The 26,940-nt window shown below is 42.1% G+C and overlaps 1 protein-coding gene, 1 long non-coding RNA gene and 1 pseudogene across 2 annotated transcripts in view; all 3 read left to right on the top strand.

The window, feature by feature from the left end:
• LOC124021014 (gastrula zinc finger protein XlCGF26.1-like) overlaps window positions 1-17,930 on the top strand; it is a 100,884-nt gene extending 82,954 nt beyond the window's left edge. Inside the window, exon 3 of the mRNA XM_046336326.1 lies at window positions 13,995-17,930. Within this exon, the coding sequence (XP_046192282.1) occupies window positions 13,995-15,196 (1,202 nt within the window). The 3' untranslated portion in view covers window positions 15,197-17,930. The remainder of the gene's footprint in view (window positions 1-13,994) is intronic.
• On the top strand, window positions 3,939-7,168 carry LOC124021016. Its single transcript, XR_006836180.1, has 3 exons — window positions 3,939-4,049; window positions 4,994-5,232; window positions 7,012-7,168. It is a non-coding gene; the product is annotated as an uncharacterized LOC124021016 (long non-coding RNA).
• A 4,206-nt stretch (window positions 17,931-22,136) lies between the features above and the next one.
• Window positions 22,137-22,271, top strand: LOC124021019 (annotated as a pseudogene).
• The last annotated feature ends 4,669 nt before the right edge of the window (window positions 22,272-26,940 follow it).

Raw genomic sequence — 26,940 nt, 5'->3', positions numbered from 1 at the left:
GGGAATTTTACAATTCCTATATGTGTTCATTAACCAATTCAATTAAAATCACTGTCGGTTTCTAAGAATTTGTAAGATCCTTATTTTCATAGACTGGTCCCTGTCTATTTTATCAAAAATTAGCCAATAGCATTTATTCTCGGAGTGTGCTGTCCATAGAACCATGTATAACAGCTTATATAAACCTATGACGTCATGGGGTTTAAAATGTCTTTCCTCCTCTCGACCAAGACAAAGCAGGTTCAAAAGTTCATTCCAACCTAGCGCACACTCAAGACACACACTATATCTAGATTAGCTTCTGAAGTCTCACCATTATCTATCACTACTTAACAGACAGTTCCAGATAACGGAAAACCTGGAGAGGCTCTCGCTGTCTTATTTGATCGCCACAGTTATAGTTGAGTCGGTTCAAACATAGGTTAATGACCGTCTTTGCTTACTTAAGACACACACACACATTCCTTCCTACACAATGGTTATAATTTCCAATTACCCCTTATCCATGCTACATAATCTCTTTCTTAGGAACTAACATTATTAATCAGATATTGTAAAACAGGGTAGAGTTTAATTAGTTCTAGTTCTTTTTAAATGTAGATATTGTTTAGTCATTCTTCATAAAATGCCTAACAATTGAGGGAAAAACAAACAATTTAATACATTTTATAATAATGCTGTAATGTAACAAAAGGTGGAAAAAGTCTAGGGGGTTGAATACTTTTTGAATGCACTGTTAAAGATAACGATGATAAGATGATCAGTTTTCAGCATTAGTTTCGGTGGATTATTTTGATATTACCAAACACGATTTGTTTAATGATAAACAGGCTATGAATTGACTAGTGTTTATTAAATTGTCTTTGAATGCTAGATGCATTGTTTTAGTCATTGATTAATTTATTTTAATAACTGTTGAATTTAATTGATATAATGTTTGTACATTAATTTGTTCTGGGCAACATCTTCTCTTGTGTATAATTTTAAATAAAACAAACTGTTTTAAATTATATGGTGTCTATATATAAACCAAATTTGATCCCATTCACATTATCACAAACAAATGGCCCACACTGTGTATATATACAGTGCCTTGCGAAAGTATTCGGCCCCCTGGAACTTTGCGACCTTTTGCCACATTTCAGGCTTCAAACATAAAGATATAAAACTGACCAGGGCTCCGGGCAGCCGAGCGGAAATGGAGGAAAACTCGCCTCCCTGCGGACCTGGCATCCTTTCACTCCCTCCTCTCTACATTTTCCTCCTCTGTCTCTGCTGCTAAAGCCACTTTCTACCACTCTAAATTCCAAGCATCTGCCTCTAACCCTAGGAAGCTCTTTGCCACCTTCTCCTCCCTCCTGAATCCCCCCCCCCTCCTCCCTCTCTGCAGATGACTTCGTCAACCATTTTGAAAAGAAGGTCGACGACATCCGATCCTCGTTTGCTGTCAAGTGACACCGCTGGTTCTGCTCACACTGCCCTACCCTGTGCTCTGACCTCTTTCTCCCCTCTCTCTCCAGATGAAATCTCGCGTCTTGTGACGGCCGGCCGCCCAACAACCTGCCCGCTTGACCCTATCCCCTCCTCTCTTCTCCAGACCATTTCCGGAGACCTTCTCCCTTACCTCACCTCGCTCATCAACTCATCCCTGACCGCTGGCTACGTCCCTTCTGTCTTCAAGAGAGCGAGAGTTGCACCCCTTCTGAAAAAACCTACACTCGATCCCTCCGATGTCAACAACTACAGACCAGTATCCCTTTCTTTTCTCTCCAAAACTCTTGAACGTGCCGTCCTTGGCCAGCTCTCCCGCTATCTCTCTCTGAATGACCTTCTTGATCCAAATCAGTCAGGTTTCAAGACTAGTCATTCAACTGAGACTGCTCTTCTCTGTATCACGGAGGCGCTCCGCACTGCTAAAGCTAACTCTCTCTCCTCTGCTCTCATCCTTCTAGACCTATCGGCTGCCTTCGATACTGTGAACCATCAGATCCTCCTCTCCACCCTCTCCGAGTTGGGCATCTCCGGCGCGGCCCGCGCGACCTGACAGGTCGCTCCTACCAGGTGGCGAGAATCTGTCTCCTCACCACGCGCTCTCACCACTGGTGTCCCCCAGGGCTCTGTTCTAGGCCCTCTCCTATTCTCGCTATACACCAAGTCACTTGGCTCTGTCATAACCTCACATGGTCTCTCCTATCATTGCTATGCAGACGACACACAATTAATCTTCTCCTTTCCCCCTTCTGATGACCAGGTGGCGAATCGCATCTCTGCATGTCTGGCAGACATATCAGTGTGGATGACGGATCACCACCTCAAGCTGAACCTCGGCAAGACGGAGCTGCTCTTCCTCCCGGGGAAGGACTGCCCATTCCATGATCTCGCCATCACGGTTGACAACTCCATTGTGTCCTCCCAGAGCGCTAAGAACCTTGGCGTGATCCTGGACAACACCCTGTCGTTCTCAACTAACATCAAGGCGGTGGCCCGTTCCTGTAGGTTCATGCTCTACAACATCCGCAGAGTACGACCCTGCCTCACACAGGAAGCGGCGCAGGTCCTAATCCAGGCACTTGTCATCTCCCGTCTGGATTACTGCAACTCGCTGTTGGCTGGGCTCCCTGCCTGTGCCATTAAACCCCTACAACTCATCCAGAACGCCGCAGCCCGTCTGGTGTTCAACCTTCCCAAGTTCTCTCACGTCACCCCGCTCCTCCGCTCTCTCCACTGGCTTCCAGTTGAAGCTCGCATCCGCTACAAGACCATGGTGCTTGCCTACGGAGCTGTGCGGGGAACGGCACCTCAGTACCTCCAGGCTCTGATCAGGCCCTACACCCAAACAAGGGCACTGCGTTCAGCCACCTCTGGCCTGCTCGCCTCCCTACCACTGAGGAAGTACAGGTCCCGCTCAGCCCAGTCAAAACTGTTCGCTGCTCTGGCCCCCCCAATGGTGGAACAAACTCCCTCACGACGCCAGGACAGCGGAGTCGATCACCACCTTCCGGAGACACCTGAAACACCACCTCTTTAAGGAATACCTAGGATAGGATAAAGTAATCCTTCTACCCCCCCCCCCCCCCCTTAAAAGATTTAGATGCACTATTGTAAAGTGGCTGTTCCACTGGATGTCATAAGGTGAATGCACCAATTTGTAAGTCGCTCTGGATAAGAGCGTCTGCTAAATGACTTAAATGTAATGTAAATGTAAATTCCCATTTAACCTGTAGATGTTGGCTTTTTTCAATGCAGGATTCTACATGCAGGAGTTAGTCGGTAGCGTGGTGTGTCTGGTTTTGGGGAGGGAAATATGGCGAAGCCGAAGTGCTGTTCGAGTCTGGTGGCTCCAAGTTGAGTAAAACTGGTAAGAATGAATTGAATGGAAGACGGAGACGACGAAAAATGGAGCAAACAGGCCAAAAGTTGTAAATGAACATCGCTTTCTTATGGAGCGCGATTCATCAACAATTATGTATTGTTGGGAGATCATTTGAGGTCAGGAAGATGGTAAAGGAGGCATTAGGAAAGCTAGAGTCAGTCAGAGTGACCAGTAGTGGTTTTGATTTCATGCGTCTCAGAAGGGCAGAAGGAGAGAGCATTGTTTTTTGGAGCAGGGCACCGATAAAATGTGTTATATCTGGAGTTTCGTTGGAAGAGTGAAGAGTGTCTGCCTACTCATGTGATGCTGCGATATGTAAGATACGCAGTGAGAGCGATTGTGAATAAACCACTGCAGTTATGAAATTGATAAAATAATGGCCATGTTTCAAGTGTGTACCGACGGAATATTTTTGTTATTTATTAGGATCCCCATTAACCACTGCAAAATTATCAAAATGGTTCACTTCTCTCATTGACTTCTCAAACCCAGGCTTGGTCCGCATCACAAGCGTTCTCTGAAGTCTCGCGTTGTTTGCGTCTCTGGGTTTAGAAACTGGGGGTGGGGGAACAGTAAGTTCCACGCAGGCGCACATCATTCTTCACAATAAAGGACACGCCAGAATTCTGCAGTCGAGACCACAACTTTTGTGTACGTTTCAAATGTATTACTACTGGTATGTAATAGCACGTTATAATATCTAAAGAACATGTAATAACATGCTAGGTAACAAATACGTCAAGTTATTATCACGTTTTGTAGAGAAAAAAATGTGCCAAACCGCGTGAGTGAACGTGATCACTTTTTATTTTTTACAATTGACATAGATACTCTGGGTTTGTCTGAGTGGATGTATCTCGTCAAGGTAATCTCATTAAGGATCAAATAATTTGAGATTTATGTGTTCTTTTAACATGACGTTTTTGGTTTTGTGTAACGTTAAAATTCACGAGCTGGTAAAATGGCGGCTCCCTCTCGGTCTGCATCAACGGACTACAGTGCAGGCAGTGAGGGTGCAGCAGAGAGACAATTTTACGGTTCCACTACTGTTTTGGAGCTAATTTGTAATGATTATCAGTTTTCTACATGTGTACTAATATTCAGACACATTAAGTTATCTTTATCTATAAATGTTACTATGGTGTGAACGGAAATACTTTTTGATTGGAATAATACAGTGACAATGTTATTCAGGAAAATAGTACATCGTGCTGCCTACAACATACTGCATGCAACCTTGTACTACATTTTTTTGAGTCATTTATGTGAATTCGGGAAATCTACTATAGATTAAGTGCGTTTAGAGTTGTGTAGCCTAATTTAAAGTGTATACTTTGCCTAATGTGAATGAATTCGTGTTTTGTTCTCAATGCTTAGTTACCAGATCTATTGAAATGAGATCAGTGCTTGACTTGGACAGGAACTCACTGGAGCTGAGTACCATCACCTCAAATGTCTACTGTTTGATCTCATGTTCCTCTTATAGAATATTAGTTCCAACAGTATTGTGGAGCTCCTGCACCTAAATATAAACCATATTTTTAGAGAATTAAGAATGTGCCAGAACTGTCAAGACTAACTTTTGTATCTGTTTCTCTCTATTACTACTGGCTGACTCAGATTAAGCCTGAGGCCTGTAACATCAACAGTGAGGACAAACCCAGGCCTCCTCTCTCCTTCCACACTGACTCCAAACCTACAGTCACTGGGTCCTGATTGTGACAGTGGAGCCCAGTTTGCACTGCAGGATCCAGAGATGGCATCAGTGAAGCTGGAAGACTGCAGTCAAACACTGGAGCTGAATGTCAACATTAAAGATGAAGAAGAGGAGGAGAAGATTGGGAAACCTGTTTCTCATGGTAAGAGAAGGTTCTATCTAAGTTTGTTTCATTCCAACTTCCCACTGTGTATGAAAAGTTGCAGTAGAACTGTTTCATGATGAACTGTTTCAATGAGAAGGTAGATGTTATTTCATGCTACTGAGACTTGCATGGTTTGACACCAGTATTGCCAGTATTTGTTTTATTCACTGGGCTGTCTGGAGTGATCAGAGAGTAGACTAAAGAAGTGAAATAGACAAACTGCCAGTGTTTTAAAGTTATATGAAATTAGTCTGTAGTTTCTAACTCTTGTGATAGTGAGTGGAGGATTTATGAGATGAGATTTATGAGATACTTTTAGATTAGTTTTATTCCCTTTTGTATTGCACAGCCTGCTCAAATGAATACATACAGTACCAGCCTACTGATATGAATACATACACTACCCGCCTACTGATATGAATACATACAGTACCAGCCTGCTGATATGAATACATACACTACCAGCCTACTGATATGAATACATACAGTACCAGCCTGCTGATATGAATACATACACTACCCACCTACTGATATGAATACATACAGCCTACTGATATGAATACATACAGTACCAGATATGAATACATACACTACCCGCTGATATGAATACATACAGTACCAGCCTGCTGATATGAATACATACACTACCAGCCTACTGATATGAATACATACAGTACCAGCCTACTGATATGAATACATACAGTACCAACCTGCTGATATGAATACATACAGTACCCGCCTACTGATATGAATACATACAGTACCAGCCTACTGATATGAATACATACAGTACCAGCCTACTGATATGAATACATACAGTACCAGACTATACAGTGCATTCAGAAAGTATTCAGGCACCTTGACCTTTTCCACATCTTGTTACGTTACAGCCTTATTTAAAATGGGTTAAATAAGAAACGTTCCTCATCAATCTACACACAATACCCCATAATGACAAAGCAAACACAGGTTTTTAGAAATGTTTTCACATTTATAAAACATTAAAAACAGATACCTTATTTACATAAGTATTCAGACCCTTGGCTATGAGACTCGACATTGAGCTCGGGTGGATCTTGTTTCCATTGATCATCCTTGAGATGTTTCTACAACTTGATTGTTGTCAACCTGTGGTAAATTCAGTTGATTGGACATGATTTGGAAAGGCGCACACACCTGGCTATATAAGGTCCCACATTTGACAGTGCATGTCAGAGCAAAAACCAAGCCATGAGGTCGAAGGAATTGTCCGTAGAGCCCCATGAAAGGAAATATTCTCAAGCTGGTAAAATGGCGGCGCCTCTCGTTCTGCGTCAAACTAACTTCATCTGCAGAGGGAGACAATTTCACAGTTGCACTGCTGTGTTGTGTTTTTGAAGTAAAACCGTGAATCCAATTTGTAAGTCGCTCTGGATAAGAGCGTCTGCTAAATGACTTAAATGTAATGTAAATGTAATACAAGGTTATTAAGGAAATAGCACATAGTGCTGCCTAAAACAAACCGTAACCTTGTACTAAACGGTTTTTGAGTAATTTATGCATTTTTCTACTACAGGTTAAGTTTCAGCTCAAATGTATTATGAAGCTCCTGCACCTAAATATAAACAGTACCGGCACCCAAAATGAGTATCGGCAACTATTTCAGTCCAAGTCGAGCACTGAATTAGATAATTGAACAAGAACAAATGTAACATATTTAATAAAGAATAAAGAAGGTGCCAGAACGGTCAAGAAAATATCTTTTGTGTCTTTCTCTTGTACTACTTGCCGACTCAGGTATGACGCCGGTAACATCAACAGTGACGACAAACCCAGCCTGCCTCTCTCCTTCCACACGGACTCCAAACCTACAGTCACTGGGTCCTGATTGTGACAGTGGAGCCCAGTTTGCACTGCAGGATCCAGAGATGGCATCAGTGAAGCTGGAAGACTGCAGTCAAACACTGGAGCTGAATGTCAACATTAAAGATGAAGAAGAGGAGGAGAAGGTTGGGGAATCTGTTTCTCATGGTAAGAGCAGGTTCTATCTATCTAAGTTTGTTGTTCATTCCAACTTCCCAATGTGTATGAAAAGTTGCAGTAGAACTGTTTCATGATGAACTGTTTCAATGAGAAGGTAGATGTTATTTCATGCTACTGACACTTGCATGGTTTGACATCAGTATTGTCAGCATTTGTTTTATTTACTGAGCTATCTGGAGTGATCAGAGAGGAGACTAAAGAAGTGAAGTAGACAAACTGCCAGTTTTAAAGTTCTATGAAGTCTGTAGTTTCTAACCCTTGTGATAGTGAGTGGAGGATGATATAGGTCATACTTTTCAAGACTTATGAGATACTTATCTAGTTTTTTATTCTCCTGTTGTATTGCACAGCCTACTAAAATGAATACGTACTGGTAGCCTAGTGGTTAGAACGTTGGGCCAGTAACCGAAAGGTTGCTGGATCGAATCCTTGAGCTGACAAGTTAAAAAATATGTCATTCTGCCCCTGAACACGGCAGTTAACACACTGAACCCCGGGCGCTAGAGACACGGGTGTCCATTATGGCAGCTCCCCGCACCTCTCTGATTCAGAGGTTGGGTTAAATGTGGAAGACACACTTCAGTTGAATACATTCAGTTGTACAACTGACTAGGTATCCCCTCTCCCATTCAGAAAGAATTTAGACCCCTTGACTTTTCCCACGTTTTGTTTTTGTTACAGCCTCATTTTAATATGGATTAAATAAAAGAATCCTCATCAATCTACACACAATATCCCATAATAACCAAGCAAACACCGGTTTTGGAAATGTTTTCACATTTTCTAAAATAAAAAAATAAAAAACAGTAATACCTTATTTATGTAAGTATTCAAATCCTTTGCGATGAGACTTAACATTGAGCTCAGGTGCATCCTGTTTCCATTGATCATCCTTGAGATATTTCTTCAACTTGATTGTTGTCCACCTGTGGTAAATTCAATTGATTGGACATGATTTGTGAAGGTACACACCTGTCTATGTAAGGTCCCACAGTTTACAGTGCATGTCAGGGCAAAATCCAAGCCATGAGGTCAACGGATTTGTCCATAGATCTCCATGAAAGGGAATATTCTCAAGCTGGTTAAATGGCGGTGCCCAGTCGGTCTGCGTCAACGGACTTCAGTGCAGGCAGTGAGGGTGCAGCAGGAGAGACCATTTTACGGTTGATATGGTCCTTGACTAGTCTCTCAAAGCACTTCATGATGACGGAAGTGATTGCTACGGGGCGATAGTCGTTTAGCTCAGTTACCTTAGCTTTCTTGGGAACCAGGACAATGGTGACCCTCTTGAAGCATGTGGCAACAGCAGACTGGGTTAAGGATGGATTGAATATGTCCGTAAACACACCAGCCAGCTGGTCTGCGCATGCCCTGAGGACGTGGCTGGGGATGCCGTCTGGGCCTGCAGCCTTGCGAGGGTTAACACGTTTAAATGTTTTACTCACATCGGCTGCAGTGAAGGAGTGTCAGCAGGTTTTGGTTGCGGGCCGTGTCAGTGGCACTGTATTGTCCTCAAAGCGGGCAAAAAAGTTATTTAGTCTGTCGGGGAGCAAGACATCCTGGTCCGTGACAGGGCTGGTTTTCTTTTTGTAATCCGTGATTGACTGTAGACCCTGCCATATACCTCTTGTGTCTGAGCCGTTGAATTGTGACTCTACTTTGTCTCTACACTGACGCTTAGCTTGTTTGATTGCCTTGCGGAGGGAATAGCTACACTGTTTGTATTCAGTCATGTTTCCGGTCACCTTGCCCTGGTTAAAAGCAGTGGTTTGTGCTTTCAGTGTCACGCGGATGCTGCCATCAATCCACGGTTTCTGGTTTGGGAATGTTTTAACCGTTGCTATGGGATCGTCAATGCACTTTCTAATATACTCGCTCACCGAATCAGCGTATTCGTCAATGTTGTTGTAGGAAGCAATGCGGAACATATCCCAGTCCACGTGATCGAAGCAGTCTTGAAGCGTGGAATCAGATTGGTCGGACCAGCGTTGAACAGACCTGAGCGCGGGAGCTTCTTGTTTTAGTTTCTGTCTGTAGGCAGGGATCAACAAAATGGAGTCGTGGTCAGTTTTTCCCGAAAGGAGGGCAGGGGAGGGCCTTATATGCGTCGCGGAAGTTAGAATAGCAATGATCCAAGGTTTTACCAGCCCTGGTTGCGCAATCGATATGCTGATACAATTTAGGGAGTCTTGTTTTCAGATTAGCCTTGTTAAAATCCCCAGCTACAATGAATGCAGCCTCAGGATATGTGGTTTCAAGTTTGCAAAGAGTCAAATAAAGTTTGTTCAGGGCCATCGATGTGTCTGCTTGGGGGGGAATATATACGGCTGTGATTATAATCGAATTCCCTTGGTAGATAATGCGGTCGACATTTGATTGTGAGGAATTCTCATTTCATTTTTTTATTTCACCTTTATTTAACCAGGTAGGCTAGTTGAGAACAAGTTCTCATTTACAACTGTGACCCGGCCAAGATAAAGCATAGCAGTGTGAACAGACAGCAACAGAGTTAATAACACAGTAGAAAAAAAGAGTCTATATACATTGTGTGCAAAAGGCATGAGGAGGGAGGCGAATAATTACAATTTTGCAGATTAACACTGGAGTGAAAAATGATCAGATGTTCATGTGCAGGTAGAGATACTGGTGTGCAAAAAAGTAAATAAATAAAAACAATATGGGGATGAGGTAGGTAAATTGGGTGGGCTATATACCGATGGACTATGAACAGCTGCAGCGATTAGTCAGGTGAACAGAAGGACTTGAGTTCCTGTATGTTGTTGTGATCACACCACGTCTCGTTAATCGTAAGGCATACGCCCCCGTCCCTCTTCTTACCAGAAAGATGTTTGTTTCTGTTGGCGCGATGCGTGAAGAAACCAGCTGGCTGCACCGATTCCGTTAGCGTCTCTGGAGTGAGCCATGTTTCCGCGTAGCAAAAAACGTTACAGTCTCTGATGTCTCTCTGGAATGCTACCCTTGCTCGGATTTCATCAACCTTGTTGTCAAGGTACTAGGGAGTGGTGTGCGATGTACCCGTCTCCGGAGCCTGACCAGAATACCGCTTCGTTTGCCTCTTTTACGACGTCATTGTTTTGGGTCGCAGGCTGGGATCCATTCCGCAGTTGTCATATCGTACCCGTTAACTTTTTAGGGTTGTAATCCCGTTAAGGTATTATCACGTTTGGTAAAGGTTTGATGTTTTATTTTTGTGTGGAACCGAGTGATTGTGATCAACTATTTTACAAGTCACATAGCTAGAAGCTTTTGGTTTGTCTGAATAAATGTACATAATTTCCTCAATGTAGTTTTAATAAAGAATACAAGTATTTGAGCTTTCTGAGTTTGTTTAGCATGTTATTCATTTTGTGTCAAATTCACGAGCTGGTAAAATGGAGCTGTCCACTCTGTCTGCTCCAACAGATTTCAGTGCTGGTGCAGAGAGACCATTTCATGGTCACACTCCAGTTTTGAAGCTTAATGTAATGATCATCAGTTTTCTACATGTGTACTAATATTGAGACACCTTCAGTTGTTTCTATCTTTATCTATAAATGTTACTATGGTGTGAACAGAAAATACAATTGGTTTTTGATTAAAATAATACAGTGAAGACCAGGTTAACTAAACTTATACTAAATGTTTTTTTGCCATTTATGTGAATTGGGGAAATCTACTTTAGTTTAAGTGCACTTACTTTGTGTAGACTAATTTTAAAGTGTGTACTTTGTGTGATATGAATGTTTTGTTGTCAATGCTTAGCTACCTGATCCTGAAATGAGATCAGTGCTTGACTTGGACAGGAGCTCACTGGAGCAGAGAACCGGCACCTCAAATGTCTACTGTTTGAGCTCATGTTCCTGTCAAGGCTTTGGATAACTGGTGAAAAGGAGTCAGGCGCAGGAGAGTTGAGATGCGTGGACAAGGTATTTAATACACGAAAAAACACGGGTATAGAAACAATACAACGGTCCGTGAAATATACCAGTACCACGAATAAACTGGCGTAGATACAAAGCCCGGCAACAAAATACCTCACAGTGATTTGGTTAATGCCTCAGTCAATACACCTCTATCCTTCTTCACGAAAATAAACTTGAGGAGGCAGGTGAAGTGGAGGGCCGAATGTATCTCTGCCCCAGAGATTCGGAAACATATGTTTCCATAGCCGCCGTCTCCTCTTGCGACAGGGGATACACGTGACTCCTGGGAAGTGCTGCGTCTACCAGGAGATTTATCGCACAATCCCCCCCCCGCCGATGGGGTGGTAATTGAGTCAAATCGGTATATTCAGAGGGGATGCGCACGGTGGAGACCTGGTCTAGGCTTTCCACTGTAGTAGCACCGATGGAAACCCCTACTCACCTGGGTTGACACGAGAGTGTCCCGACAGACGTCCTCGCGCCTGCTGCCTCGACTCCCAGAGGAACCTCCCCAGCACCGACCGGCAGTGTGCCCTCTGCGACCACAGATGGTGCATGGAATGGCCCCGCCTCCGGTCGCCCTAAGTGCAGCACCTCCCAGCTCCATGGGCGGTGGTGCTGGGGGATGGAATTGACAGACCCCGATCTGGATGTCCGCGGGTAGCCAGCACGTTATCCAGCCGGATGGACAGGTCCACCAGCTGGTTGAATGTGAGAGTGGTGTCCCTGCAGTCCAACTCCCGACGGATGTCCTCGCGCAGACTCGATCAGGGCCCTGTCATTTCATCACAAACTCCTGTGCGCTCCTCGTCCCCTGCCTCAGGTGTACGAGACGTTCCCTCAGGCGGATGGTCAAAGACTGCCCGGAAGCGGTGGGTGAAATCCCGAAGTGGTCCAACAAGCTTCTTCTTCCCCCACATAAGGCGTTGGCCACTCCAGGTCCTTCCCCGAGAGGCAGGAGACGAGGGCGATACTTAGCCCGGCAACAAAATACCAGCCATCAGATACAGCCATCAACATAGAACTAACACGCACACATACATGTGGGAAACTGATAGAGGAAAATATGTTTGAAATGACTAATTATGTATACATTCCAATCAGAAACTGACTAGTCCAAATGCTATAATGTACTGTCCCTCTTGCTCCCTTTCACAATTGTATATAATGTAGTCAGGAAGTTAAGTAACAATGAAGGTCTGTTCTTTAAGTTCATTCAGTTGTACAAATCTCCAGGTGGTGGGAACGGGCCATCTCCAAAATGGTCGGGAATGTTGATTTATGCTGACTGGCCTTGACTTCGTGCTGATAACGCGGAGGCTTGAGAATTAGAGGGGCCCTCTGTTTGTGAAACTGAACGTTTGGAAAAACGCTGACGTCATTTTCAGTTTATAACCTGTGGTAATGTGTGTGAGCATTTAGTACTCATCAAGAATAAATGCTGAACTTGTTTTTTAAGACTGGTCTCTTGCTAATTCATGCAAATGATAAACTTACAACTTATCATGAATTAGAAATGAGTGCGAATTTAATTGGTTTTGGCAATAAAACATAAAGGGATTAAGAATTCCTCTATCAGAAACAGAGGGTTAAATACTGAACATGTAATGGATCGGTGATGACTAGAAGACCGGTGACGTCGACAGCCGAGCGTCGCCCGAACAAGGAGAGGGATCGACTTCGGCGGAAGTCGTGGCAGTTCCTCTTATAGAATATTAGCTCAACAGTATTGTGGAGCTCCTGTGCCTAAATATAAACAGCACCAGCACCCATTTCAGTCCAAGTCAAGCACTGAATTAGATAATTGAACATATAATATATTTTTAGAGAATAAAGAAAGTGCCAGAACTGTCAAGACAATAACATTCGTTTCTGTTTCTCATTGTTACTACAGGACTAGAATTAAGTCTGAGGCCAGTAACATCAACAGTAATGACAAACCCAGCCTGCCTCTCTCCTTCCACACTGAGTCCAAACCTACAGTCACTGGGTCCTGATTGTGACAGTGGAGCCCAGTTTGCACTGCAGGATCCAGAGATGGCATCAGTGAAGCTGGAAGACTGCAGTCAAACACTGGAGCTGAATGTCAACATTAAAGATGAAGAAGAGGAGGAGAAGGTTGGGAAATCTGTTTCTCATGGTAAGAGCAGGTTCTATCTAACTAAGTTTGTTGTTCATTCCAACTTCCCACTGTGTATGAAAAGTTGCAGTAGAGCTGTTTCATGATGAACTGTTTCAATGAGAAGGTAGATGTTATTTCATGCTACTGAGATGTGCATGGTTTGACACCAGTATTTCCAGCATTTGTTTTATTAACTGAGCTATCTGGAGTTATCAGAGAGTAGACTAATGAAGTGAAATAGACCAACTGCCAGTGTTTTAAAGTTCTATGAAGTGAGTCTGTGTCGTTACTATCCCTTGTTATAGTGAGTGGAGGATGATATGATGACAACTAACCCCTTTTTTAACCCTTGTTATAGTGAGTAGAGGATGACAATTTCATCTCTTACCCACTTTTAGAATAGTTTTATTCCCCTGTATTGTACAGGCTCCTGATATGAATACATATGTCACCCGGTACAGACAGAAGAGGACCGGCCACCCCTTTGGGCCTGGTTCCTCTCTGTTTCTTCCAAGGTTCCTGTTTTCTAGGGAGTTTTTCGTGGCTACTGTGCTTCTACATCTGCATTGCTTGCTCTTTGGGGATTTGGGGATTTGGGGTTGGTTTCTTGTGTAAAAAGAGCTTCATAAAATACATTTGATTGACATGTATATCACATCAATTGACTGGTTGTTCTGATGTTGTTCACACAGGAGACCATGTTGAGACATTCTCTACATCCAGAGAGCATCAGCAGGAAGATCACAGAGCAAAGATGTCTCACCACTGCACACATTGTGAGGAGATTTTCCCATTTCTATCAAAGCTAAAAATACACCTAAAAACACACACAGGAGAGAAGCCTTACTCCTGCTCTGAATGTGGGGCGAGTTTCTCTCATCGGTACACCTTAAAGCGACATGAACGTATACACACAAAAGAGAAGCCTTACTCCTGCTCTGACTGTGGAGCAAGTTTCTCTCAACTGGGCAACTTAAAAGACCATGAACGTATACACACAGGAGAGAAGCCTTACTCCTGCTCTGACTGTGGGGCAATTTTCTCTCGACTGGGCACCTTAAAAAAACATGAACGTATACACACAGGAGAGAAGCCTTACTCCTGCTCTGACTGTGGGGCAAGTTTCTCTCGACTGGGCACCTTAAAAAACCATGAACGTATACACACAGGAGAGAAGCCTTACTCCTGCTCTTACTGTGGAAAGAGTTTCTCTCAACAGGGCCACCTAAAAATACATGAGCGTTTACACACAGGAGAAAAACTTTACTCTTGCTCTGACTGTGTAAAATGCTTCAAAACGCCAACTGCGCTAAAAGTTCATCATGGAACACACAGAGCAGAGAAGCCTTTCTCCTGCTCTGACTGTGGAAAGAGTTTCTCTCATCGGGATAACTTAAAACAACATGAACATATACACACAGGAAAGAAGCCTTACTGCTGCTCTTACTGTGGAAAGAGTTTCTCTCGACTGGGCACTTTAAAAAAACATGAACGTATACACACAGGAGAGAAGCCTTACTCCTGCTCTTACTGTGGAAAGAGTTTCTCTCGACCATGCACCTTACAATATCATGAACGTATACACACGGGAGAGAAGCCTTACTCCTGCTCTTACTGTGGAAAGAGTTTCTCTCGACCATGCACCTTACAAAAACATGAACGTATACACACAGGAGAGAAGCCTTTCTCCTGCTCTGGCTGTGGAAAGAATTTCTCTCACCTGGGCACCTTAAAACAACATGAACGCATACACACAGGAGAGAAGCCTTACTCCTGCTCTGACTGTGGGAAGAATTTCTCTCACCTGGGCACCTTAAAACAACATGAACGTATACACAAAGGAGAGAAGCCTTACTCCTGCTCTGACTTTGAAAAGAGTTTCTCTCAGGAGTAAGAGAAGCCTGACTCCTTTTCTGACTGTGGGGCAAGTTTCTCTCGTCCGGACAAAGGAGAGAAGCCTTATTTCCGCTCTCAATGTGACAAGAGTTTTTCCCAATTGGGCAATGTAAAAACACACCAACGGATACACACTTCAGAGAAGCCTTATCACTGCACTGACTGTGGGAAGAGGTTCTACAGATTGGGTCATTTAAAAAGACACAAATGTATACATAAAGGACAGGCCTCATCAGTTCTCTCAGACCAGCTAAGATTAGACACTCCACTTAATTCTCATGTCATTAAATAATTGGCAACGTTGAATTTGATCAAATTCAAATGAAGAAAGTGTAGAACACTATTGTAATCCTTTAGTTTCTCACTGTGAGAGAACAATGCAGAGGAAAGGGAGCATTATAGAATGTTAGTCTCTCTTTACTGATCAGTGTGCACCTTGTCAGTTTTGGTGTGAGAGAGAATAAAGTAGACGGCGCACGTCAAACATTTTATTTATGACCCTATGTCCGGATGACGTGTACATGCCCATATTTGGGCATCCGGTAAGGACATCCTGGCGGGAAGTGATCACGTGGTTATGCCCATATATGTTCATCCTGTTCTCACGCCTTGGAGTGAGTGCGACAATATGTATATAATTCCTTTGAAGTTGTCATGATGATTGATGTCTAGTGACCTCTTTGAACTGCGGGGGGTGACCATTTCAAAGAGTTTGACCCCCCCACCCCCTGTTTTATTGACCTTAGGGTTGTTGTCTATGAAACACGAATGTCCTGGGGTATTGGGGTTGGCAGACACCTTATAAATAAAGGCCAGAACAAGACATGCGTCCTCAGAACACTAAACAAGATTTTTTAAATCAACATGGATTTTGTGATCAGTGGCAAAGCTGTGATGACTGTAACAACGGAAGCAGGACCTCGGTTGAAACATCGAGAAAGGGCCAAGTATCAAGCCACAATATATGATGCGCCAAAAAAAACGGTTTCTAAGTGTGTATAGAACCCAAATACTGCCCGCAACTACGCTGAAAGATCAAGTGCTGATGTCTAATGAACATCAATCGGGGTATCGGTTTGATTACCTGGCCTGTAGAGTGAACCTCTATACGGTAGCCGAAGGAGAATAATATACAGACCAGACTTTAGGAGTGGACTACGGGCTTGAAGACTGGACGGTTTTTCGCAAGGTTGTGTGTCCCGAACTGAGCCTTATCACCAAGGGGTATATCTTGTTCAAGGTGCCCCTGACTCCTCAGGAAGAATAATTCACAGGGTGAAAATACAAAGAAACAATGGACTTCCATGTGGCTACGTGGAGTTCTATTTCGGCAACGAGGAAACCTGCAACCAAAACATTTGTGATGGTGGTGATTTTAGGTTTGCGCATGCTTATTCCTTTTCAAATTTGGGATCTAATGGAATTGAAAATGTTCCAGCTGTTGGATGCTCTCTTTGTACAGGGCCAACAGCGGCAGAGCATAGTTCATGTAAAGAAGTGCATAATATATACGAATCCTCAGGATTATGATTCAAAGGAGCCCCAAGAAGGTACATCCTCAGAAGGGACAGCCTCCGAAGAAAACTAAGTACGCGGTTTCGTTAACCACGCCCTGATACCCAAAGGACTGGTTCAACAATAAAAGGAGTGCCCTTAAAGCCTCCAGTTCTTCATTTCATCATACACCATGGATATTCATACAACATACCAGGACTCCGATACGACATGGGGGCCAGACCCTAAGGACTTTATGCCTGGCGAGACCCACGACACCCCCTACATGTACACAGCCTGAGGACGTGTTTGATGGGGTAGTCAGTACTATTTTTGTGGACACCATCAAAGCCTCTGTAGCCACACTTCTAGATGTGGTGATTGGAGAATATATAAGAGAGAAATGCATCGGTTGTGAGATCAATCACCCCAGCAAGCGCCGTATATGACCCGCCAAGATACTACTTCTTCAACCAATTTGAGGAGCTGGTGAAAAGACTGTGGTCCTGCAGGTTTATACCATCGCTGGTCAGAGCCCTGGAGTCTATGGGTCTTGTGCCGTCTATCCCCAGAGTTTACTTGGTAACCACGGCATTCCTACATGAACTGAAGGAGGCAATCTACATCCACGATAAACTCAAAGAAATCCGACACACCCTGTTGGACGACAATAAATACAGGGAAGTTGTGGTGGCTGATGTGATGACTTTCTGGCTCAATAAACCCCAAGAGACCGAGTGACATTTTGTTATTTAGATGTAATGCAATGGGCAACTATGTGTATACGATGTTAGAGATAATAAATAAATGTCTTCTTTTGAGAGAACTTACAAATGTTATGCATCAGATTATTGAAAATAAAGTGAACGATGTATCATTCTACACAACCCACAATGCCTGGGTTAATGTAGAGCGTGTGCTGAAAATGGAACAAATCATGAATCATGTTGTGGATGATTCTGAAGAACTAGAAACAACTTTGTCTAAGATTTTACTTTATTTGTTTGAAACACCATTTAATTGTAACGTGTATCATATTTGTTGTTTATATGCTTATATATCGGACATGTGTGTTTTCAAAGTTCAGCGACACAAGTCTGTAAATCAAAACCAAATATACAGGGTGTTGCATGCTGTGATCGTTGAGAAAACTGGGACACGTATCCTGCAAAGAATCCTGAATTGTCTGTATACGTAATACTTGATGCATGAATAAAATAAAAATTCTATAATGAAAATTAAATGTTGTCGTTATTTGAAAGTGGCTCATTAACGTTATTGTACCTCAGAGAGGCAAGAAGGATGGCAGAGCAGATGTTGAAAAACAGTTATTATAATCCCTCTAACCCCGGGTCTTATGGGGGTAAGGAACATTTACAGAGAGCTATAGCCGAAGAAACAGGTAGCCGGTTAAGTGATTCTAAAGTGAATGAGTGGTTATCAGAGCAGGATGCATATACTCTCCATCAACCTGTAAGAAAGGCGGATCTATGTGACATGCAGGTCCTTGCAGATAAAAATTATGGAAATCGCTACATGCTAACGGTTACAGATATTTTCTCTAAAATAGCATTTGTAAGGGGCTTAAATAAGAGCGGGGCAGAGGTGACCCGGGCCTTTGACCCTATCTTGAAGGAAACTTTTTTTAATAATACTATTCAGAAAATCATGAAGAAGCACAATATAATACATTTCGCTACAGGCTCGGATTTGAAAGCTTCAGTTGTTGAACGCTTTAACAGAACTCTGGAGGAGCGCATGTGGCGATATTTTACAGCTCACCACACGCATAGATACATTGATATAGTTCAAGGTTTAGTGAAGGGATACAACAACAGCTGCCATAAGAGTATATGTATGAAGCCCTCCAAGGTCTCTTCTGAAAACTCTTTTCTTCAAGTCTTTAAAAATCTGTATGGTTTGTTCCCCCTTCGCCGTAAGAAAAAATATATTTTTAAATTCATAGTTGGGGACTTGGTGCGTATATCCAAGTTGAGGGGTGTTTAGACTAAAAATATGAGCAGCGATGAGTTGTTCACCGCTACCGAGTGTTGTCTTGGAGGATCGTTACAAAATATGACACTTACAAGAACTTGTGAATTCAATATAGGCTTTTAATACAAACATATCAGAAGCCTAGATGGTCCGCGGAACACACCCTTTTCCAGAGCACTGGCTCTGTTTTTATACACACACAACATATGAGTCCATCCCACATGCAAATGAAGTTACATCCCTCAGTCCATCTGCCACCATTATCTTTCAATCTGTGCTTCCTGCTTGTTCACGCCCAATAACGCCCATATCTGCTTTCAGTCAAGTTATAATGGTGACAGGACCTCTTCATGTCCAAAAAATAATACATGCCCATCTTTTCCTATGGGCCCCTTATGTTTAGCTTGTCCTTATTAGGACTAGTAGACTATGTGTCTCTTCTCTTCAAGTCCTAAAAATATATGCCCTATGTCTATAGTCCATCAGTTGGTCATTTGGCTGATCCCCTCCTTTGTATGTCCCTCTGACCTTGGTATGTCCAGCTGTCCTATGCTCTCATGGCCTTACTTTGGCTTCCTGTCCTATACAATAGACAATGCATTTTACCAGAATGGCAAATGCACTCTTAAGTGTATCTTTCTCTTGTGGTACAGTATTATGTTTCTCCCTATATGTACATCTTGCTCCCACAGTGTCTACCACGCATACCCCAGGTCTACAAGTTAAAATATTATGACTGGGAGCTTATAGAGGGATCTTTTTATGAGCAGAAATTACAGAAGTTACAGTTGGGTAAAGACAAAGTCTTTCACGTGGAGGAGATTCTAGATCAAAAGAGAGAAAAGGGTCCAAAAAATGGGTGCTGGTCCGCTGGAAAAACTGGCCCCAAAAGTTCAACAGTTGGGTATTAGAGCAGGATGTGGTGGAGGCATCGGGGGTTAACTTAAACCCTCATGCATGATAAATACCCCATCATTCGCATGTACACAGGAGTGCATCATGGAACACACCGGCTTCTACCTGACTCTCCCCAGTAATGCGTCGTAATAATCAGAGTTAGAATTATACAACCAATTTTCCAAAGCCTATAGAGTTATCAGAGGCCTGGGAAGTAGGTCTCAGCGAGATTACATAACCCCATAGTTGGTATAATATCAAAGATAAGGACCGTGATTTTTATTGCAAAGGGATATCGGAACTTGCAAAACTTATTAAGCTTAAAAAAGGATTCTATAGAACCGTCGACAGGATCGTCTCAGAGTTGAATGAACTCCTAACCCCGAACAATATGGAAATATTCCTGATCTACAACCCTGTACATAAACGTGTACAAATCTCAGGGGATGCTGACGGGGGTATAAAGACCAGCGGTAAGTTAGCCTACATGTTGGGGATGGGTCCCAATAAATGGAAGTGAAAGATAATTTATTCCCATTCCCTGCGGATCTACATTCAGGATTTTACAACATATTTGTGTATACCGACATCATATCCTATCTAAGGGTCGGAGACAGCTGTGTGCCCCTCCTGAGAACAGTTCATATAGACGGAAAGGATGGGGACATAGTCACTGTCACCTACGACAAGCCACACTACGTACCTGTAAGCAAAAAATATATTGAAAACATTCTGGTTGAGCTTAAAACGGATCAGAACGAAAACATTGAATTTGCTTATGGTAAAACGATTGTAAAACTCCACTTTAGACCCACCAAAACCTATCTACAAATATAATATTAGTATTATATATTTTTATAAACATAATACAAATCAATTTAAATAGGGTTATGGACCATCAACATCTCGACCCTAACCGCTATGTCTCATACTATGTTGATCAAGTGGGTAATGGACTACCTGGCTATTATGGATCCCCGACCATGTACGGTTCGGGGATAGGAGGTATATTTCGTAACCTCTTTAGGATGGTTTTACCGTTTATGAAGAGAGGCTTCAGCATAGCCAACCCACGTTTAAAATCAGTGGCTAAAGATACAGTAAGTGCGGTTGTAGCCAATGCTATGACCAGAAGGACGTCGCCAGATGCAGAGCGTCAAGAAGCCTCGGGGCTTATGATGTTGTCTCGAAGACCAAAAAAGAGACATCCGGGTATAAAGGCGCAGGCTTGCTTCTAAAGAGCGGAGGTTAAACAGTTAAAAGAAACTCAGTAAGTGACTGTCCCACTGGATGTCATAAGGTGAATGCACCAATTTGTAAGTCGCTCTGGATAAGAGCGTCTGCTAAATGACCTAAATGTAAATGTAAATGTAAAGACGTGGTACAGTGAGGAGGTCTGGACCAAAAACGACAAAAAAGATGAGTGCAACGTGGCTCTTTTACACCGTATGTCCTCTGAAGCTGTAAAGACAGAGCTCCATCTTTTCACGGCCCCCTTAACCCAACATTCAAATAGAGAGGTCCAGTTATGTGGAGATAGCCCCACTCTCTGCCATTACAGACAACGGTCCTATACAATTTTTCATACCAGGCCACGATGACAACTATCTGGACTTCAACAACACCTTGGTGCATTTGCGTCTAAATGTGACCAAAAGAGATGGTACTAATATTGCAGGCGATGCCAAAGTGAGATGACCCAAGATGGCCGTCCGTTCTTTAGCTGTTGCCCCAACTAGGCTTCTCAAGAGGGGCAGGTTTCTTTTTAAACGCAGAGGCATAGCTGTTACTTTTTAGGAATGTACGCAGCCGGCCACTCCCATGAGGAGCAGGCTGGTTCGTAGCCTCAGGTGTTCTGGAATATTTGCTTTTAAATCCACGATTAAATAAGAAAATGGCGCTTTGGTAGCAAATCTGTCGTTCTCCCCCTGAACAGGCAGTAAACCCACTGTTCCTAGGCCGTCATTGAAAATAAGAATTTGTTCTTAACTGACTTGCCTGGTTAGATAAAGGTAAACAAATATATATACATTAAAAGCACAATCATTATTTCAAATAAATTATCAACACAGTAATACGTTTTGGTAAATGGCTAGAAAAACGAATTCAAAATAAAATATCAAATCTAGAGGTAAAAATACATTGTTCCTTTTGATAGTGGTAAATTGTTATTAGTATTATTAACATAATATTCAATAATTCCACCTTTCCAAATGATTGCGTTCTCTACATATAACACCAGCATTTACATCCACTGGAGAAATAATAAACAGTAGATAAACTGACTAAATATGTGAATAAATACCAAATACTTCACCTTGCCCTTGTGCTTCCCCTTCCCTTCCCATGTGTATGAAAAACATTCATACGGGTACTGTTTCATTTCCTTTGGGGGGGGGGGGCATCCATAGAGAAATGAAAATACAAATTATATTTTTTAAATCTGTTCTTATCAGTTTAATATAATAATAATAATAATAATAATAATAATAATAATAATAATAATAATAATAATAATAATAATAATAATAATAATAATAATAATAATAACAATATCTGACACGTCCCCTATCTGGGGACCATATATTAAATAGATTTTTGGAACAGGGAGATGGAATAGGGGCTTGCTCCGTCCACTCCACGCATCGACCTGGTATTGCAGTACCTCCAGGAACGGTGCACCCCTGTCGTTGTAAATATAAATCAGACGTTGATACGTTTTAATTTGTTACATCTTTCTCAAACAGCACAGATGTGATTCACTGTAGAAGCACTGGTCCTCTTAAATATTATAATATGCAACCTGGAATTAAAATGCAAGGGCACATCAGATGGTCTGTTCTGACCATAACAGTCACACCAAGCATAGGGTTGGTTGGTATAAGATTGAAATGGGTAAATAATGTAACCATGAAAACCCTATGAAACAGTTCCCCAATACCATCTGATGTATATATTTAATGTACTACATGAATGGTGACCACAGCCCTTCCAACAATACATTTAAATCATGTTTTACTGTGATTGTTCCACCCTGCTGAATGTATTCAATGTATTCCATTAGATGTGTCTCCCAGTGCAGCTTTACTTCCAGGCTATTATTATCTTCTATGCTCCTAGGTCTAGTACAATGGAAAATATATAGTTTTTTGGTCACTACCATTCCACAAAAATACCATGCTATATTTTTTTCATTGTACTACAATCATACAATTTTGTACAGGTCTTCACTTCGGAGTGCTGCTGCATGTCCTCTGCCTCTCTTGACCATGTCGGGCAGGTCGGGCACAACACACAAAGCTCAAGACGCACTCTCCACTTCCCCTCTAGTAGCTTCTTTAGTCAGCATGATAACACATCACTCCCGATAGACACCAGCAAAAACTCTTGCAGAAATGTAGCAGCCTATACACCTAATCATTAGTGATGTGACATGCTGTATTACATGGAAACTGTAGGCTACTAACAACAGCAGCTACATAGTCTAGTTTACTATGGTCCTGTCCCTCTGACCAGGGTAAACAAAGTGGTAATGTTGTGTATTGTATATACAGTATTTCACTTTAAACAGTTTATTTTATTTAATTACACAAGAGAAAAAAAGCACTTGCCCAGCATAAATTCATGTACAAACATTTTTCATTACATTTTTGTCATTTAGCAGATGCAGCAGATCCAGAGCAACTTATAGGACAAATAAGAGTTCATTGCCTTGCTCAAAGGCACAATGACCGATTTTTCACCGAGTCGGCTTAAGATTCAAACCAGCAACCGGCCCAACACTCTTAACCACTAGGCTACCTGCCGCCAGATCAATTAACTTCAATACAGTTATTCAAATACATTCATCATCAATGACTAAAATAATGAATCTACTATTAAAATACAATTTAATAAACACAATTAGATGATTCATAGCCTGTTCCTCATTAAACAAAAGTTGTTTAGTAATATTAAATGATCCACCCAAACTAATGCTGAAAACGGATCATCACACCAACTTCTCTGATATACACTAAACATTAGGAGTTGCACCCCACCTCAATTCATCGGGGCATAGAATGTCCAAGGTGGTGAGAGCTTTCCACAGGGATTCTGGCCCATGTTGACTCCAATGCTTCCCAAAGATGTGTCAAGTTGGCTGGGAGTGGATCTCTACTTCGAATATCTTGTTCCATCTCCTCCCACAGATGAACAATTGGATTGAGATCTGGTGACTCGTCAGGCCACTGCAGTAAACTGAATTCACTGTCATGTTCTTGGAACCATTCCTGGACAAGCCTTGTGGCATAATCCTGCTGAAAAAATCTATTTGCAGATGGATACTGCTGCCATGAAGGGAGGCACCTGATTGGCAGTAATTATTTAGAGATCCTGTGGCATTCAAACATTGCTCATCTTTTATCAAGAGGCCCAATGTGTGGCCTGAAAACACACCCCAACCATCACACCACCAGCCTGCAATGCTGACACACGGCATGGATGCATGCAGTGGTGTAAAGTACTTAAGTAAAAATGATTTAAATAACTACTTTAGTAGTTTTTGGTGGCACCTGTACTTTACTATTTATATTGTTGGCAACTTTTACTTCACTACATTCTTAAAGAAAATGTACTTTTTACTCCACACATTTTCCCTGACACCCAAAAGTACTTGTTACATGTTTTATGATTAGCAGGACAGAAAATGGTCCAGTTCACACACTTATCAAGATAACATCCCTGGTCCTCCCCACTACCTCTGATCTGGAAGACTCACTAAACACAAATGCTTTGTTAGTAAATGATGTCTGAGTGTTGGAGTCAGCCCCTGACTATCCATAATATAAAAAACGATACAAATGTGCCATCTGGGTTGCTTAATTTCAGGAATTTGAAATGATTAATACTTTTCCTTTTGATACTTAAGTATATTTACAACCAAATACTCTTACTCAAGTAGTATTTTATTGGGTGACTTTCACTTGAGTAATTTTCTATTAAGGTTTCATTACTTTCACTCAGTCTGACAGTTAGGTACTTTTTCCACCACTGGATGTATGTCCTCGTGGTTTCCTCCCCCAGTCCTCCCATCAGCATGAAACAGCAGGAACAGGGATTCATCAGACCAGGCAATAGGTTTCCAACTTTCCAGTGTCCAGTGTTTTCATTTCTTAGCCCACTACAACTGCAGTTTCTTGTTTTTTGCTGAAAGCTAAATGGGGATCCATAATAAATCCACAAAAACTACCTTATTAACGATCATAGCGATCATCATTCCCCTGGTCAGTTTATGTCATGAAAAGAGCAGGTGTCGTTAATGTTTGGTACACTCAGAGTATGTTGTGTCTACTAGCTCATTCCCACAGAAACCTGCAGAGGGAAGCAGTACCACCCAGTCAACCATCAGAATCCAGTGTGAGACGTCTCACAGAGGATATTCAACCGTAAATTAATCTCAATATCTTTACAGTAGAAACTAACAAAACTCACCAAAACTGACAAGGTGCACACTGATCAGTAAAGTAAAGAGAGGCTAACATTATATTACTCTCCCTTTCTTCTGCACAGTTCTCTCACAGTGAGAAACTATAGGATTACAAAAGAGTGTTCTACGCTTTCTTCATTTGATCCAATTCATCCTTGCCAATTATTTAATGACATGAGAATGAAGTCCAATATCAGCTGGATTGAGAGAACTGATGAGGCTTCTCTCCTTTATGTACACATTGGTGTATTTTTAAATGGCCCAATCTGTAGAATCTCTTCTCACAGTCAGTGCAGTGATAAGGCTTCTCTCCTAAGTTCATGTCGTTTTAAGTTGCATAGAGAGAAACGTCAGAGCAGGAGTCATAAACGTTTAAGTTGCACAGTAAAGAGAAACTTGCCGCACAGTCAGAGCAGATGAAAGGCTTCTCTCCTGTGTGTGTTCTCTGATGAAATTGTAACCTAGTTGATGTTGGGAAGCATTTTACCCAGTCAGAGCAGGAGTATTTCCACAGTCAGAGCAGGAGTAAGGCTTTTCTCCTGTGTGTGTTCTTTGATGAACCTTTAGATCAGTTGATGTTGTGAAGCATTTTACACAGTCAGAACAGGCGTAAGGCTTCTCTCCTGTATGTTTTTGTTTGTGTGTTTTTAAGCGGCCCAGTCGAGAGAAACTCTTTCCACAGTCAGAGCATGAGTAAGGCTTCTCTCCTGTATGTTTTTGTTTGTGTGTTTTTAAGTGGCTCCGTTGAGAGAAACTATTTCCACAGTCAGAGCAGGAGTAAGGCTTTTCTCCTGTGTGTGTTCTTTGATGAACCTTTAGCTCAGTTGATGTTGTGAAGCATTTTACACAGTCAGAACAGGAGAAAGGCTTCTCTCCAGTGTGTATTTTTAGGTGTATTTTTAGCTTTGATAGAAATAGGAAACTCTTCTCACAATGTGGGCAGTGGTGAGACATCTTCACTCTGTGATCTTCCTGCTGTTGCTCTCTGGATGTAGAGAATGTCTCAACATGGTCTCCTGTGTGAACAACATCAGAAGAACCAGTCAGTTGGTGTGATATACATGTCAATCAAATGTATTTTATGTAGCCCTTATTACATCAGAAGTTGTCACAAAGTGCTTTACAGTAAACCAGCCTCAATCCCCAAAGAGCAAGCAATGCAGATGTAGAAGGAAAGTGGCCACAAAACTCCCCAGCAAGCAGGAACCAAGGAAGAAAGGTAGAGAGGAATCAGGCTCAAAGGGGTGGCCAGTCCTCTTCTGCTGTACCAGGTGACATATTTATTCATATCAGAAGGCTGCACAATACAAAAGGGAATAAAACTATTCTAAAAGTGGGTCAAAGTCGTGAAAATTCTCCTCCCCTCATCATCACATGGGTTAGTAACCAGGCTGTATCACATCCGACCGTGATTAAGAGTCCCATAGGGTGGCGATCAATTGACCCAGCGTCGTCCAGGTTTGGCCCGGGAGGTAGGCCGTCAATGTAAATAATTTGTTCTTAATTGACTTGCCTAGTTAAATAAGTTAAATTTACATTTACATTTACATTTAAGTCATTTAGCAGACGCTCTTATCCAGAGCGACTTACAAATTAATAAAAAAATACTAATTTCATGGTACTTTAAAACACTGGCAGTTTGTCTACTTCACTTCTTCAGTCTACTATCTGATCACTCCAGACAGCCCAGTGAATAAAACAAATGCTGGGGCAATACTGGTGTCAAACCATGCAGGTCTCAGTAGCATGAAATAACATCTACCTTCTCAATGAAACAGTGCATCATGAAACAGTTCAACAGCAACTTTTCATACACAGTGGAGAAGTTGGAATAAACAACCAAATTAGATAGAACCTGCTCTTACCATGAGAAACAGATTTCCCAATCT

The sequence above is a fragment of the Oncorhynchus gorbuscha genome, unplaced genomic scaffold, assembly GCF_021184085.1.
Source record: "Oncorhynchus gorbuscha isolate QuinsamMale2020 ecotype Even-year unplaced genomic scaffold, OgorEven_v1.0 Un_scaffold_1021, whole genome shotgun sequence".
NCBI lineage: Eukaryota > Metazoa > Chordata > Actinopteri > Salmoniformes > Salmonidae > Oncorhynchus > Oncorhynchus gorbuscha.
This window is presented reverse-complemented; position numbering and strand designations above follow the sequence as displayed.